At 39.0% G+C, this 15,084-nt stretch overlaps 1 protein-coding gene across 1 annotated transcript in view; it reads right to left on the reverse strand.

The window, feature by feature from the left end:
• CRLF2 (cytokine receptor like factor 2) overlaps nucleotides 1-13,682 on the reverse strand; it is a 47,559-nt gene extending 33,877 nt beyond the window's left edge. Inside the window, exons 1-7 of the mRNA XM_087726770.1 lie at nucleotides 13,607-13,682; nucleotides 12,444-12,494; nucleotides 10,390-10,513; nucleotides 7,564-7,730; nucleotides 6,188-6,321; nucleotides 1,762-1,915; nucleotides 341-458 (exon numbers count right to left, since the gene is read on the reverse strand). Coding sequence (XP_087582896.1) covers nucleotides 341-458; nucleotides 1,762-1,915; nucleotides 6,188-6,321; nucleotides 7,564-7,730; nucleotides 10,390-10,513; nucleotides 12,444-12,494; nucleotides 13,607-13,682 — 824 coding nt within the window. The remainder of the gene's footprint in view (nucleotides 1-340; nucleotides 459-1,761; nucleotides 1,916-6,187; nucleotides 6,322-7,563; nucleotides 7,731-10,389; nucleotides 10,514-12,443; nucleotides 12,495-13,606) is intronic.
• Between the last annotated feature and the right edge of the window lie 1,402 nt (nucleotides 13,683-15,084).

The following is a 15,084-nucleotide window of genomic DNA, read 5'->3' on the forward strand; positions in this document are numbered from 1 at the left end:
TTTTTGCACTGTGTTCAAAATAATTCCTCTTTCAAAAATTACTTTATTTCATCTGTTTTTGAACAAACTGGCCTAATTCACAATTCCTAGCCTGATATGAATCTTGGGACATGGTTATCCTTCAAATATTTCTCAACCCAAAATATGCATACCACAATGGGTATCTTAGTGGAATAATGCATTCAGTTTAAAAGTGACATTTCCTGGGAAAGGGAGATTCAAGACAGTGCAACATACATTTGCTTCCCATTGATCTCCATAATTGCTTAGGTTTTATAATCATAATAAAAGGCATTGTTACAGTAATTGACAAAGAGTTATAAAAATAAGCATCACATACTTCTTCAGCCTGCAGATATAAAGCAGAATGGCCGTCATGATTAGGAGGCCAGCCATCACCAAACTTGATTGGAGAATAATATTTAAATCTGGATTGAAGTCATCAGCTTCACAGGAATCTTAGGGAAATCACACACAAATGCAGACACAGGCACACATAGACAAAATGTTGAAAGTATTCTTTAAGGGATTAACAAAAGAAACATCAGTTCTGTTTAGGTATATTTTTTGCAAATATTGTCTTCTAAAAAAGAATAAAACCTGAAAAGGCTTTATAGAGGATCTTCAATGTACACCAGTCTTAATATTGCCATGTTAAAATTTCATGGTAATACATTTTGTATTTCACTAGAAATATTCTGGTAAAGATATATGATAAAAAAGAAACCTGAAGTGACCTTAAGGATGCCTCATCACAGCTATTGCTGTAGCTACAAAAATAAGGCTTCAACCTGAAAGCATTTGCTCTTAGTTCATGTTTGGGTTGTTTTGTCACCCAAATAACATGAGTATATATTCAACTGCATTTTATTACTAGCTTGCAGTTGAATACCGAGACTTGCAAAATGATTTTCCAAACTGAAAACTGAAGGCACCTCATTATCGAATGTGGTTCAGAGTAAATATTACATGTGCTTCAGTGGTGGGTTGCAGGTGGTGCGCCACAGTACGGGTGTACCGGAGCCTGCCTGGAACACCAGGTACTGTTCCGGTACAGTGCTCTGGAGGGCCCACCCGCCCACCTGAGCTCCTTACCTGTCCTTTAAAGCCTTTGGTGCTTCCGCACACATGCATGACATTCCGCCTAGCAGCTGGAGCATCGCAGAGGCTTGCGGAGGTGTCGCTGGCAGGTACAATGCATGCGCGCACTGCATGCATGTGCGCACATGCTGCACATGTCCATGTGGACGACACCGGCCCCTTTTCAACTGTACCAGTTGGAACGGGATCCGGAACCCACCACTGATGTGTTTATGTAATTAATTTTGTAAAAAAAAAGAGAGATCCACCCTTTTTCTCTCTGGAGTAAGTCCCTCTGCCATTCAGAAAACCCAGTTTACATGGCACAAATAAGGAGACTAAGGAGCAACAGATTTGCAGCCTATCCACAGAATTTGTAATACATCTCAATTGCCAAGCCACTCCAGATTGCTACTCACATGAATTGAAAGCTTGAAGAAAGATATGGACACACTAAAGGGCTACAAGCAACATCCTCTTCCTAACCTTTAGGTCTATTCTAGTATTGCAAAGGTATTACATTGGAAGAGAATTTCTTTGTGTGCCTGTTGTCTGGAGTACCTCGCAAGGCTGAGACTATGACCCTGGTAATTATACATTTGTGTACATAAATAAATATTAAACATCAAATAATTATTGAGGGAGAATGATAACAGGGAAGTAATATTTAGCAATTTTTACCTATAGAACTGCCATTTTTCCAATGAATGTTTGGTCCCCATTCACTTGAGTAAGGAGAACTACTGCAGGAGAATCTTGCTCTAAACTGGAAGGAATAGCACTTCTCTGGATCCAAACCTTGTATTTCAAACTTGCAGCTTTCATTTTTCCTAAACTGAATGGCAAGAGTGGCAGTCATTATTAATTTTGTTCACTGTATACATTTCCTGGTAGATATGTGAAAAAACTGAGATAATATAGCAATGCCTTTTGAAATAAGCAGATTATTAGAAAGATTCACTCTGTGTCAGATGCCAGTAATGTAAAATGTTAAGTTCTTCATCAGTCTCATTTATAATTCAGTCATTTGCACCACAATTCAAAACCTAATGAGAATTATAGACCATAAAACAATTAAGCACAATTTTTATTTTAAGTTTCCATCTTTGTAGTTTTACATTAAGAAGAAGTATCTGGGTAACAATTTGCAAATCTATGGGGATTTTTTATGATCACTGTAATAACCCCAAAAAATCATTATGAGATTTATTACATTACTATGAAACCTCATAGAATTTTGGAACATATGAGCTAGAAGACACCAGGTAATCTTCTACTCACAAGCTCCAATCAATGTAGCAATCTACTACTAAAATATCCCTGGCAGGTAGAATTTGAATTCCAATCCTTTAGAAATTCTTCAGAAAAGTGAATGTTCACCAGTATCCTAGGCAAACTATTCTGCTTCTATAGAATCCCGAAATTCCTCCTAATATTCACCAGAGGTGGGTTCCTGCCAGTTCTAACCTCTTCTATAGAAGAGGTTCCACAAATCTACAGTGCCGTTTAGAATCGGTTCCAGCTCCCTCTCCCCGCCCGTCCGCATATCATCAAGATGAAGAGTGAGAGGAGGAATTCTGGTAATTGAAGTCCACAAGTCTTAAAGCTGTCAAGTTTGAACACCCCTGGGGTTTTTTTTCTAAAGGGTTAGGGGTGCAAGGGTCTTGCAACTTCACAGCTTTAAGACTTGCATGCTTCAAATGCCAGAGTTTCTGAACCAACATTTTGGTTGCTAAGCAAGAGCGTTGTTAAGTGAGTTTCACCATATTTTACAAATTGGCCACTCCCACCCGGTCACATGGCTGGCAAGCCACTCCTACCCAGTTACATGGCCGGCAAGCCACTCCCACAAAGCAGGACACATCTATAGAAGAGGTTCTAAAATATTTTTGAAACCCACCCCTGATGTTGGAGTTGGAATTGGAGTTTATTCAATTTGTAAGCCGCCCTATTCCCCGAAGGGACTCAGGGTGGCTGAACAAAAGCCAAGGGAGGGGAAATTACAAAAAGTAAGACAAAGACAATCAGACAATACGAACAATTTAAAAGCACAACAGACACAGTAAATTCGAGTAGGGGGGGGGACTCAACCCCAGGCTTGCTGGGACAGCCAGGTCTTCACGGCCGTCCGGAAGGCCCAAAGGGTGGAGAGGGTCCGAATCTCCATGGGGAGCTCATTTCAAAGGGCCGGGGCAGCCACAGAGAAGGCCCTCCTCCGAGTAGTCACCAGCCGACATTGGCCGGCAGATGGAATATGGAGGAGGCCTAATCTGTGGGATCGAATGGGAGGTAATGGGAGGTCTGTGGGAGGTAATCGGCAGAGGGCGGTCTCTCAAGTACCCAGGTCCAATACCATGTAGGGCTTTATAAGTAATAACTAGCACCCTGAAACGTATCCGGAGACCAATAGGTAGCCAGTGCAGCTCGCGGAGGATAGGTGTAATGTGGGTGTACCGGGGTGCACCCACAATCGCTTGTGCGGCTGCATTCTGGACCAGCTGGAGTCTCTGAACACTCTTCAAGGGCTGCCCCATGTAGAGCGCATTGCAGTAGTCCAGTCTTGAGGTCACGAGGGCATGAGTGACTGTTGTAAGATCCTCCCGATTCCGGTAGGGACGCAATTGGTGCACCAGGCAAATGCCCCCCTGGTCACAGCCGACAACTGATGATCTAAAGTCAGCTGTGGGTCCAGGAGGACTCCCAAATTGCGCACCATCTCTGAGGGGCATATAATTTCACCCCCCAGCCTGAGAGATGGAATACTAAGCCAATTTGTGGGAGGAAAAAACACAAGCCACTCGGTCTTGTCAGGATTGAGAGCCAGTCTGTTCACCCCCATCCAGACTCTCACATCCTCCAGGCACTGGCACATCACGTCAACTGCTTCACTGAGTTGGCACGGGGCGGACAGATACAATTGAGTATCGTCCACATATTGGTGGTATCCTATCCTGTGCCGTCGGATGATCTCTCCCAGAGGCTTCATGTAAATGTTGAACAGGAGGGGGGACAGGACCGACCCCTGTGGCACCCCATAATTAAGGGGCTAGGGGTCGACCTCTGTCCTCCAACCAACACCGACTGCGACCTGCCCGAGAGGTAGGAGGAGAACCACCGAAGAACGGTGCCTCCCACTCCCACCCCTCGCAACCGCCACAGAAGGATACCATGGTCAATGGTATCGAAGGCTGCTGAGAGGTCCAGGAGAACCAGAACAGAGGCACAGCCCCCGTCTCTGGCTCTCCAGAGATCATCGGTCAGTGTGACCAAAGCAGTTTCCGTGCTGTAGCCAGGCCTGAAACCAGATTGGAAGGCGTCTAGATAATCGGTTTCCTCCAAGGACCGACGGAGCTGAGAGGCCACCACTTTCTCAACAACCTTCCCAACAAAGGGGAGGTTGGAGACTGAACGATAGTTATTTAAAACGGCTGGATCCAAGGACGGTCTCTTCAGTAGGGGTCTCATCACTGCCTCCTTTAAAGGGGGGAAAAGACCCTTCCCAAAGAGACACGGTCACAATCGCCTGGATGCAGCCCCGTGTCACCTCCCTGCTGTTTGCGACCAGCCAGGATGGACACGGGTCCAGTACACAAGTGGAGGCACTCACTGCTCCGATGGCCTTGTCCACTTCCTCAGGGGTAACACACTGAAAATCAATCCAACGATGGCGCTCAAGACCCTCCCTCGGTACCTCGGCTGGCTCTGCGCAATTGGAGTCCAGGTTTGCCCAAAGCCGAGCCACTTTATCCGCGAGGAATTGACCGAACTCCTCAGCCTTACCTTGCAAGGGAGTGCCCATATCCCTCCCTTTAAGGAGGGAACGGGCTATCCTAAACAAGGCGGCTGGGCGTGACTCAGCGGAAGCTATCAGAGCAGCAATATGAGTTCTTTTTGATGTCCGGATAGCCCGGAGGTAGGCTCTGATGCAAGATTTTAATGAGGCTCGGTCTGACATGGACTTACTGGCTCTCCAGCGGCGTTCTAGGCGTCTCTTTTGGTGCTTCATCTCCCAGAGTTCCTCAGTAAACCAAGGAGCCCTCCTGGATCCACTGCTGCAGATCGGCCGTAGAGGCGCAATCCAGTTAAGGGCCCCTGCCGCTGCCGAGTTCCAAGCAGCGACCAGAGTCCCAACCGAATTGCGGGCAAGAGTATCAGGTATAACACCAAGCTCCATCTGAAAGCCCATAGGGTTCATATGGCGCCTGGGGTGGAACCACCTAATTGGTTCCTCCTCCCTACAGTGGGGGATTGGCCTCCGAAAGTCAAGCCTCAGTAGGCAGTGGTCTGACCATGACAGGGGCAGGATCTCGATGCCCCTCAGACCAAGATCACAACTCCACTGCTCCAAAAGGAATACGAGGTCAAGTGTGTGACCCGCTGAGTGGGTCGGGTCCCGAATTACTTGGGTCAAGCCCATGGCTGTCATGGAAGCCATGAACTCTTGCGCCCCATCAGAGTGCTCACCGAGCGAAGGCAAGTTGAAATCCCCCAGCACCATAAACCTGGGAAACTCAACTGCCAGCTCGGCTACTGACTTGAGGAGCAAGGGGAGGGCTGCTGCAATGCTGTTGGGAGGCAGGTACGTTAGCAGCATGCCCACTTGACCCCCCCAGATCCAACTTCACCAGCAAGGACTCACACCCAACAAGCTCCGAAGCAGGGGTCCTACGAGGAACTAACAACTCTCGGATAACAACGGCCACTCCCCCACCCCTTCTTTGGGGTCGCAGCTGGTGAAGCACCTGAAAACCCTCTGGGCACATTTCGGTGAGGGGGACTCCTCCCTCCAGGCCCAGCCAGGTTTCAGTAATACATGCCAGGTCTGCCCCCTCGTCTAAAATTAAGTCCTGGACAAGGGGAGCCTTGTGAACCACAGACCTGGCATTTAGCAACATGCTAAATTTAGCAGCATTTAGCATGTTAACCCTTAATGCATCTTTCCATTTCATTTCAATCTGTCATTCCACGTCCTGCTGTCCATTTCAACAGAGAACAGTTCTGTATCTGTTGCATATAACAGACTTTAAATATAGGTTAACTGCTTTTCAACATCCTCATCCCCTTTACCTTTGAATCTATGTTACAAAAAAATCCATATTACACATACCCAATCTTCATCAAGTTCACTCTTGTACTGAAATTCCAATTTAAAACAATTTAGAAGAAAAGGTGGCTTATATTCTATGATCACTTTGTCATGTTTCCAGAGGAAAGTTACATTTTGAGGAGATTTGGGCTTCACTGGAAAAGATGAAAATAATTAGTACAGATTGCAATTTTTCTAGATGCTCACAAATTTGCTTTTAATTTTTTAATGCTTATTACATTGCAAGAATCCAAATGTTTAATAATTTTTGTAAAAGTCCCTTTTGTTTATACATTAATATTTTTATGTATATGGATTATAATAATCATTTAAATATATAAGGCACCAGGTTTTACTACAAAATTTAAAAATCCAGAATGTTGCAGGTGATCTGATAGGGCAGTATTACGTCTACTGGGAATATAAGATAGGAGCAAAAGTAGGTTAATAATATTTGCAGCTCATTAACTTTTTTAAATTGATGATTTCTCTGTGGTATGTTCTCTTGGTTATGTTTAAAAATTCTTTTTTTAAAGGAAGCCCTGATGCTGAAGCAGGATGTTATAAAGCTGCTGAAAAATCAGTATTTTATCAGGTATTACAAGGAAATACAAAAAAACCACAATTTCTTGTTTGTAGGGCATGAGTAGGCAACAGGTTAAATTGAGTGATGTCTAAAGGAAGTCAAGGAAAATATTCATTATTAGATTTCTCTCCCACTTTTTCCTTCAAAATTGTATTCCAGGTGGCTGGTAATCCTTTCTTCCCATTTTGTCTCACTTAGGAATACCTTTCTACAGTCAAGAATTAAACTTAAATTTTCTTCATCTAGTTCATAAGAGCCCTACATTCCTAGGAACCTTCAGCCCTTCAAAATTGTAGCCACTGGGAAAGATATTATTCAGATTTCAGTTTTACTTATTGTGAAAGGACAGATCTAGCAATTTCTCAGAGATGATCAGTCACGCAAGCAGCAGGGGAGCACAAAATTTGTGCATGTGATGGATTAGGTTGCGCACATAAATTCATTGCTTCCCTATGCACATACACTGCCCACCTCCATCCCTGCCGGTCATAAAGGTTGGGGACCACTGCTTTAAAGGGGGAAAAGGTTATTTTAATGAATTTTCTTACACTACCTCAAATTTTCTTGAGTAACAAGAACTCATTAAAAACTCAATCATTTCCAACTCAGTGAAGAACTGAGAAATTTTTAAATTAATCCAGCAATTAAGTCACATTCTTATGACTGCTTACCATATTTTTCCTATGAAATATGAGATCAAATTACAAATGCTACTATTCATGCAATTACAATTATATCAAATGCCAAGTACTCCAAAATTAAATTTAAGGCCATTTCAATGGATTTCTAATAGATAAAAATATAGACTTACAGAATTTCATGCTCTCCTGTTTAAAATCCTGGTAAAATTCCTTTGTCCCATTTGTATCTCTGATAGAAATATCAAATTCACGTCCTTCAATTTTAAAAATACAACCAGTTTTGTATCCACGATCATGGACATACTGGGCACACTGCTTCCAATTCTGTTTGTCAAATCTAAAATTGAAATAACAATATTAAATGGTAATATGACTGCAGTTTAGGTGTGACCATAAGAAAGAGATCCTGGCCTCTGGTATCATACAAAATTATCTTTTGAGAATCACAGAAATGAATATTTTTAGAATATTCCTGTTTTGAAAATACTCTATTCTCTATCCTACAAAATATTCCTATTATTTTGCAGCAAATGTTGATTTCTCTATTGCCCAAGGAATAAACATAAGAAATTCCATGCCATCTGAAAGAATTAGCTTTTTCCCACCCTGAAATACAAGTTCTCTGTTTTGGTAGGCCAAGATTTTGTAGGCCAAGTAGTTTTTTAAGGTTTTATAGGCTAAGTAAAGAATACTAAGCAATTCATTGAGAATTTGCACAGATATGTTTATGTCTATATTTATGTCTATGTCTTTCTCTCTCTCTCTCAATATTGAAATCTTCGTTCAGTTTGGTATGCTCAAATCATATTAAAATCAGCTATTTAATCAATAAAATTCAGTTTCTACAGTGAAATAATATAGATTCAACAATGTTAACTTGCATAAAAGAAAAGATAGGGGGAAATAAAGCCAATTCCTTGTGCTATTGTCAGCCTTTTTGAAATATGAAAAGTCAATGCTGACTGACTTAAATATTTGAGAAGGATGGACTTCTTAGATTCACAAAAGTTTCCATCTGTTCTCTTCTTTAAAAAAATGGCAATAGCAGCAAAATGCCAGGGAGGTACAATGATATTCAAGTGTTCTGCATATATTCTTATTGTTACAGCTGGTACTGTTAATTTTCTCTGCCAATGAAATCCTTACTGCTCAACAGCACCATATAAGCATGTTTCAGAGGTTAAGTTTGAATATGGTAACCTTTTGAACCACATTCTGCATGACATATAATGTCTCCGGTGTAGTGGGGAAAACCCACACAACCACAGAACTGCAATCACCAGAGATTCCTTTGACTACACACCATTCTTACATGCAAATTGCTAACATTTATCCTTAGAATAAAATCCTGCAGAGAGGAGGAGAAAAGGAAAACAAAAATCCAATATTGTGTTTCCAACTGTCAGGACAGTTTACAGATCTGTAGTATAATAAACATGTGAAAGCAAAATCAGTGGGGATAACAGCTACTTCATCTGTTTTCTAAGGCAACAAAAATTCAGCAGTAACGAGCTTTTCAATTTAAGTGCAAAAACAGTACATAAAGTGCAATTACTAGGGATGTCCACAGGGAGACCAAAGTTGTCAAGACAGTGATGGCTTTGACTCTGTAAATGAAGCCCTGTCCTCAAGCCATCTCACAATATTTATGCAAAACCAACACAATCACTAGGTTCTTTTAAAGATATAATAATGGCCATAGTGGATAAACTTGATTATTTTTTCCACTGCCTCTCTCAGCAGCACTTTCATTCCTCCAATAGAATGCTGTATAGGTACTCCCCAACTTACAATCATAATTGAGAATCAGACTTTCTGTTACTAAGCAAAGTGGTTGTTAAGTTGTTAAGTTGCATCTGATTTTATGATCCTTTTTTGCCAAGGGTAGTGAGCAAATCAATGCAGTTGTTATGTGAATCATGGGATTGTTAAATGAATTGAGTTTTTCCCATTGATTTTGCTTGTTAGACACCAACTGAGAAGGTCTCAAATGGCAATCACATGATCTCGCGATACAGCAACAGTCATAAATACAAGCTGGTTGCCAAGTGCTCAAGTTTTGATCAGATAACCAAGGGGATGTTGTGACAGTTGTAAATACGAAACCAGTTGCAAGCCATTTTTTTCACTGCTGTTGTAACTTTGAATTATCGCTAAATGAATGGTTGTAAGTCAAGGACTACCTGTATGCAAGTCTTAATTTTTTTCCCCACAGGATGGGTGTTTGCAAGCTGCCATTCCTGGTGTCCTATTTGTACATTTTTTCAGCATCTATTTGCCCATCATTGGTACATAATATTGCATTCTTGTTAGTACTACAAAAATATAGTCGGATTTTCAGATAGTTCTGAACAGAGTGTTAGACCTGTGCATTAAAGAAGATCCAGTGAGATCAATAGTATTGGTCTCATCATACTTAGATTTTAAGTTAGTGGAAGTGTCAAAAATACAGAATGTTTAGCCAACGAGATAAAAATTGTATCTGGACTTTTTTCAAACTAGAATTAACAATGGATATTTGTGGAAGTCAAATTAGTATTCACTAATTAGTGTCACAATTCAGAGAGGTTTTTTTTAAAGACACATTTCTTTATTTATTTATTCCATTCAGTTCCATTTACATCAAGGTCAGTCTTCTGTGGTCCTAGCGCAAAATTATGCCATTGAAATTAAATTAATGATGTGTCTGCTGCTCCATTTTTTTGTTTTAAATAAAATGTAAGTAAATGTCTGAGAGTCCCATCATATCAATATCATTGTGTAAAAGCTCTAAAGGATTTAAAAGAATGAAAAATGGAGGCCTAGCAGTAAAAATATTCTTCTAGGAAAAAACAAAAGAATGAGGGAAAATAATGAATAATACCACCATATGCATTGTTTTTAAAACCCTAACTTTTCAAAGAAATCTCTAGCATTAAACTTAATAATTCAAAGGAAGTCAAATTTATTTATTTATTATTAAATTCTTTCAATGATACTCTTTCAATAATACTCACCTATAAAATACCATAAAGTTCCTGCCAATAAAACTTTCTATAGGATCCCACAAGATCTTCATCTGCTCATTATGGATATTTTGTATTATATAATTTATACATTTGTCTTCATCGTATGCATAATCTGGTTGATCATAATGAAAAATAAAACATGACATTTGTGTAATAAAAACTGTCTGCAGATTTTATTTAGAGATTCTCTTGCCTGACCTTTTTCAATAATAAAACTGTAAGACGTTAGAACCCACCCTTCTCCTAGAAGAATGAAATACTTTGGGAAATGTTTTAAAAAGCAGAATATTATATTTCCCCTAAAAGAGAAATAGAAATCTTAAGGGAAACCGAAACTCAGAACCACAGTTCCCTACCCTCAAGCAGATACTAAGACACAATAGGAATGCAGGGATGTGCAATCAGGGGAGGCAGGGGAGGCAGGGCCTCACCAGTGTCATGATGAAAAGAAAAGAAAAATTAAAAGGAAAAAGGCAGAGGTAGTTGCTGCCAGAGTCACAGTGGATGACTCTTCTTAGTGCTAACTGCAGGGGGAGGCGAGAGAACTACGTACCTCCTTTGCATAAGGAATTTTTTGCCTTTTAACCCCTGCTCAGAGTTAAACAAGGGTAAAAGGAGAAAAATTCCTTATGCAAAGGAGGCACGTGGTTCTCTCGCCTCCTGCTCTGGCAGCAGCAACTCTTGCCTAAGTTGCCTTTTTCTTTTTACATTTTCATCATGGAGGACAAGAGGAGAGTTGAAATCCTCTGACACAGCTGGAAAAGATATGTGGGTCCGAGGGAGGGGGCAGGGGGGAGGAATTCAAAATTATTTGTAAGCAATTGTAATTTGTTTTATTATAAGTAATTTGTGTGTGTGTGTGTGTGTGTGTTTTACCCGCCTCTGCTGGTGCATGGGCTGGCACTTTTTTATTTTTATTTTTTAAAGCCATGCCGCTGCCTCGCCATAGACCCGCTGGCTTCTGGCCATACAGCGGGTCATGTTGTATGGCCGGGGTGGCAGCATGCACTTTAAAGTGCCGGTGGGCTATATGGCCGGGCCCGGAGTGGCGGCATGCACCTTCTGCTTGACCTAGTTGGATTGGTAGAGGCTCATGAAAAAAGCAATCACTCAGGTACCAAGTACCAAGCCATACAGGGGTTTTGTATAGGGTTTTATAGGTAACTAACTGTACCTTGAATTGGACCCAGAAACATCCGGTAACTAGTCCAGATGGAAGAATCTTGTCTAAGATTTCTCAATTTCAGTTTCTTTCAAGGAGAAAAGTACCTTGACATGTTTCAGGTTAATTTCATACCTACTGATCAGAATATGTTCTGTATTTGATCAAACCATATAACATGGCTTGAGTGACTTAATCCTTAGTCCTTATTTTCTGAGATCTAATAGTTTGAAAAAAATTGTAAGTGACCTTCAGAGTGCTTTCTGTCAGTCTCCACCACTTTCCACCATTCAAATACAATCAGAAGAAGGCAGCAAAATAAATGCCAAATCAACCTGAAATTAAGATAAAACATCCTTTTCCTTGGGACAAAGCATTTGGGAAGTCGGAAAAAGATTTTTACGCAGCATAGTGCAGAACTGAAAAGACTGTGAATACACATTTGTGGTTGAATTTTGGTGTTAGAGAAGAGTCCTGATAAATTTGTTGATGGCCAAGAAAATAAACCAATAATAAACCAATAAACCATTGGTTTATTTTCTTGGCCACCTACAATATCCAACAAATATCCAACAAATAAACCAGAGTTCCCACTTGAGGTACAACTAACCAATATCAAATTATCCTACTCCCAACACATTATGCAAAAACCCAGCTCTCTAGAAACATTTCTAATGCTAGGAAGGAGGAAAGAAAGAGAAGAAAGCAACAAATAGCAAGGTGAATGGACTCAGTTACAAGAGAGATGAATGCACAGTTGGAAGACATGGAAGAACAGATTAGAGACAGACTGTCAGGAAGAAAATCTATCTATGTGGTCCCTAGCAGTCAAAGATGATTTGATGGCAGATAATGAATCAATCAATCTTTAAAATGTTACCTGTTTCTTCTGAGTCTTCCTCATCAGAATTTCCAGGGGGGGGACATAAATCTTCAAAAGAAGTAAGTAAGAGTGATTGAAAAAGAAAAACCCTGTGCAACTGCCATATAAATGGTTCACTATTCCTAATATGTACTAATAGATTTTTTTCCTGTTTATAATAATTTTTGATTTATAAAATGGATTTTATAATAAGGTAACAAGAGAAAGTTAATACAACTTTAAATATCTTAAGGTATTCCAGGAAATCAATGATACTGGTCATTACAATTTTATATCTTTCTTTTAATTAGAAGCAATGCATTAATCCAAACTTAATCATAGTAAATTTGAATTGAATTAATATACTAATTTCAATCCCATTGGTTTTAGCAGGTTTATTCTGTATAAAGGCAAAAAATGTTTTATGTATTTATTTTTAATTAACTTAAAGCCTGTCATAATTATTACGTGCATAACAATAAAAAAGATACAAATTAACACTAACATTGGGCAATAACACTAAAATATTAATAATCCATGTTTAAGAGATAATAGACAAATTTATGCAATCTAAAAATGATAAGTCAGCCAAAATTCAAATCAATATATGAATAATAAATTATCCTGCCACAAAACCTGCTGGAAATAAACAAAACATTATTAAAAATGACAAAATGAATAAATCAAATGACAAAATAAATAAAATGCAAACAAAATTATATTTGAATTAAATTGCTTTAGTAAAACTTCATTAATTTTTGTTCAAAACATTTTAAAATGATATCTTCTTTATGTATTATCACTATCCAAAAAGAAGAGAGAACCCTCTGACCCTGGTGACCGACCCAGATTGGATACTGTCAAAAAGTTGTAGTACTGTATGGTCTATATTGTTGTTATTTGTTTTCTCCAGCTTATGCTAAACATTAGAATATTTATATGTATTATTTACCTTGAAGCCTAAATGAAGATTTGTTAAATCTCATTTTTTGTACATAAGCAATCTAAAATCATTGAACTCAACATTAAAGTAGCCTAAAAACATTAAAGTAGCCTAAAAACAGTAACAGGAATGTTGAAGACTGATTTAGCTCTGACTTTTATCCCAGTTCTTGTATACAGATTAAAAAGAAAAATACACCATTTGTGTTATAACTGCATGTGTTTATATTGCAACTTACTTTGTGCCCATAACTTGGACATTAGGAAGTAGATCCAAAGTAGTACAGCAACATAATTTTGAATAGTGCATCCCATAACGTTAATTGAATCTGTAATCAAATTTCATCAGTGTAAATTGCAACAATACTTCTCTATAATTATTTTTTGCTAGGTATGTTTATATCAATCAATCAAACTGGAGGAAATGACTATAGGAAATCATTACAATAATTGTGGCGTGAAGTTCTTAAAAGAATAGTGCACTTCACCTTCTCTTTTATAGCGTGATAAAGGCTTCAAACATCATTTTTCAGAACCAGAATCCCAACCTTTGTCAACTCAGAGTTGGTTGGCACTAAGGTGTCTATCTGAACTGATGTCTAAAAGGTTTCATTCAGCTACTGTTGTTGGCCAACTCATAATTTCTTGCCTCAGTTTTGCTGTTTTTTGGCAGCGTTTCGCATTTAAAACTGAGATTGTACAAGCTTAAGAGTTCTATTACATTTTAAATGCTATGTAAGCGGAGATCTGTAATGGAGTTTACACTGAGCTCGAATCATCCTTGCAGAACCTCTACTTTAGTTAATGATAAACGTAGCCTTGTGCTTACTCTGAGATAATTCTTGAACTTGTAAACTTGTTGGCCATTTTTATCAAGCTGTTTTTAGAATTAACAATCATAGATTTCATCAGTTAGATTACAGATGCCAAGTTTCAAGCCTAATAGCTTTTACAGTATCAGCAAAAAAATGTTTAATCCTATAATAAACGAATCTATTTTGTGGTTCAACTTAAAAAACACCAGCAAGCACTTCTGTTTCTTATATCTTACCATATCTTCCCCAGAAATCAATGCAAAACATGCTGTTATGTGCAGCAAATTGAAAAGAAACCTTTCACAATGTGTAATTGTACATATAGATAGGTGTGCTCTGGATCAAAAATATTTCTGATACAAATTTATCTCAAAGTATCTTTGCTTATTATTCATCAAATAACTTTAACATTATATGATTATTTACCTATCAGTCAAATTTGTTAAAACAGAGTAATCTCATATCTATAAAAATAAGAAAAAGGTATCACTACTCCTGCCTCAAGACATATTAGTAATAAGGTTTCTTATATTTGTTTAGCTATGTCATTTCTAAAATTAATATGGCAACCACATTATAGATTAATTCTTTGTACAATCTTTGTGTTTTGTGATTTCCACTGGGCCACTCAATAGCTATGAACGAGAGCAAATGAAGTGACTGTGGCAATACTTATCATAATTATTCCCACCCTGAAATCCCCAGAGATGAGAAATTGCTTGCCACTTTTTCCGTACTTCAAGAGAAAAGCCAACACAGAAAAGTACTGTTTTGCTGAACTCCACATCCTTTTCATCTTTTCCACAGGCACTCTGCATTCAAGTGTCTTCATCTCTGCACCATTCCTGTGATGCTATCAAGTACCTCAGTCCCTGCAAATCTGTTTTCATTACTTGTGACTA

Source organism: Thamnophis sirtalis, unplaced genomic scaffold (assembly GCF_051295495.1).
Source record: "Thamnophis sirtalis isolate CommonGarterSnake01/CBP01778 unplaced genomic scaffold, rThaSir2_p1.2 scaffold_12, whole genome shotgun sequence".
Taxonomy (NCBI): Eukaryota; Metazoa; Chordata; class Lepidosauria; order Squamata; family Natricidae; genus Thamnophis; species Thamnophis sirtalis.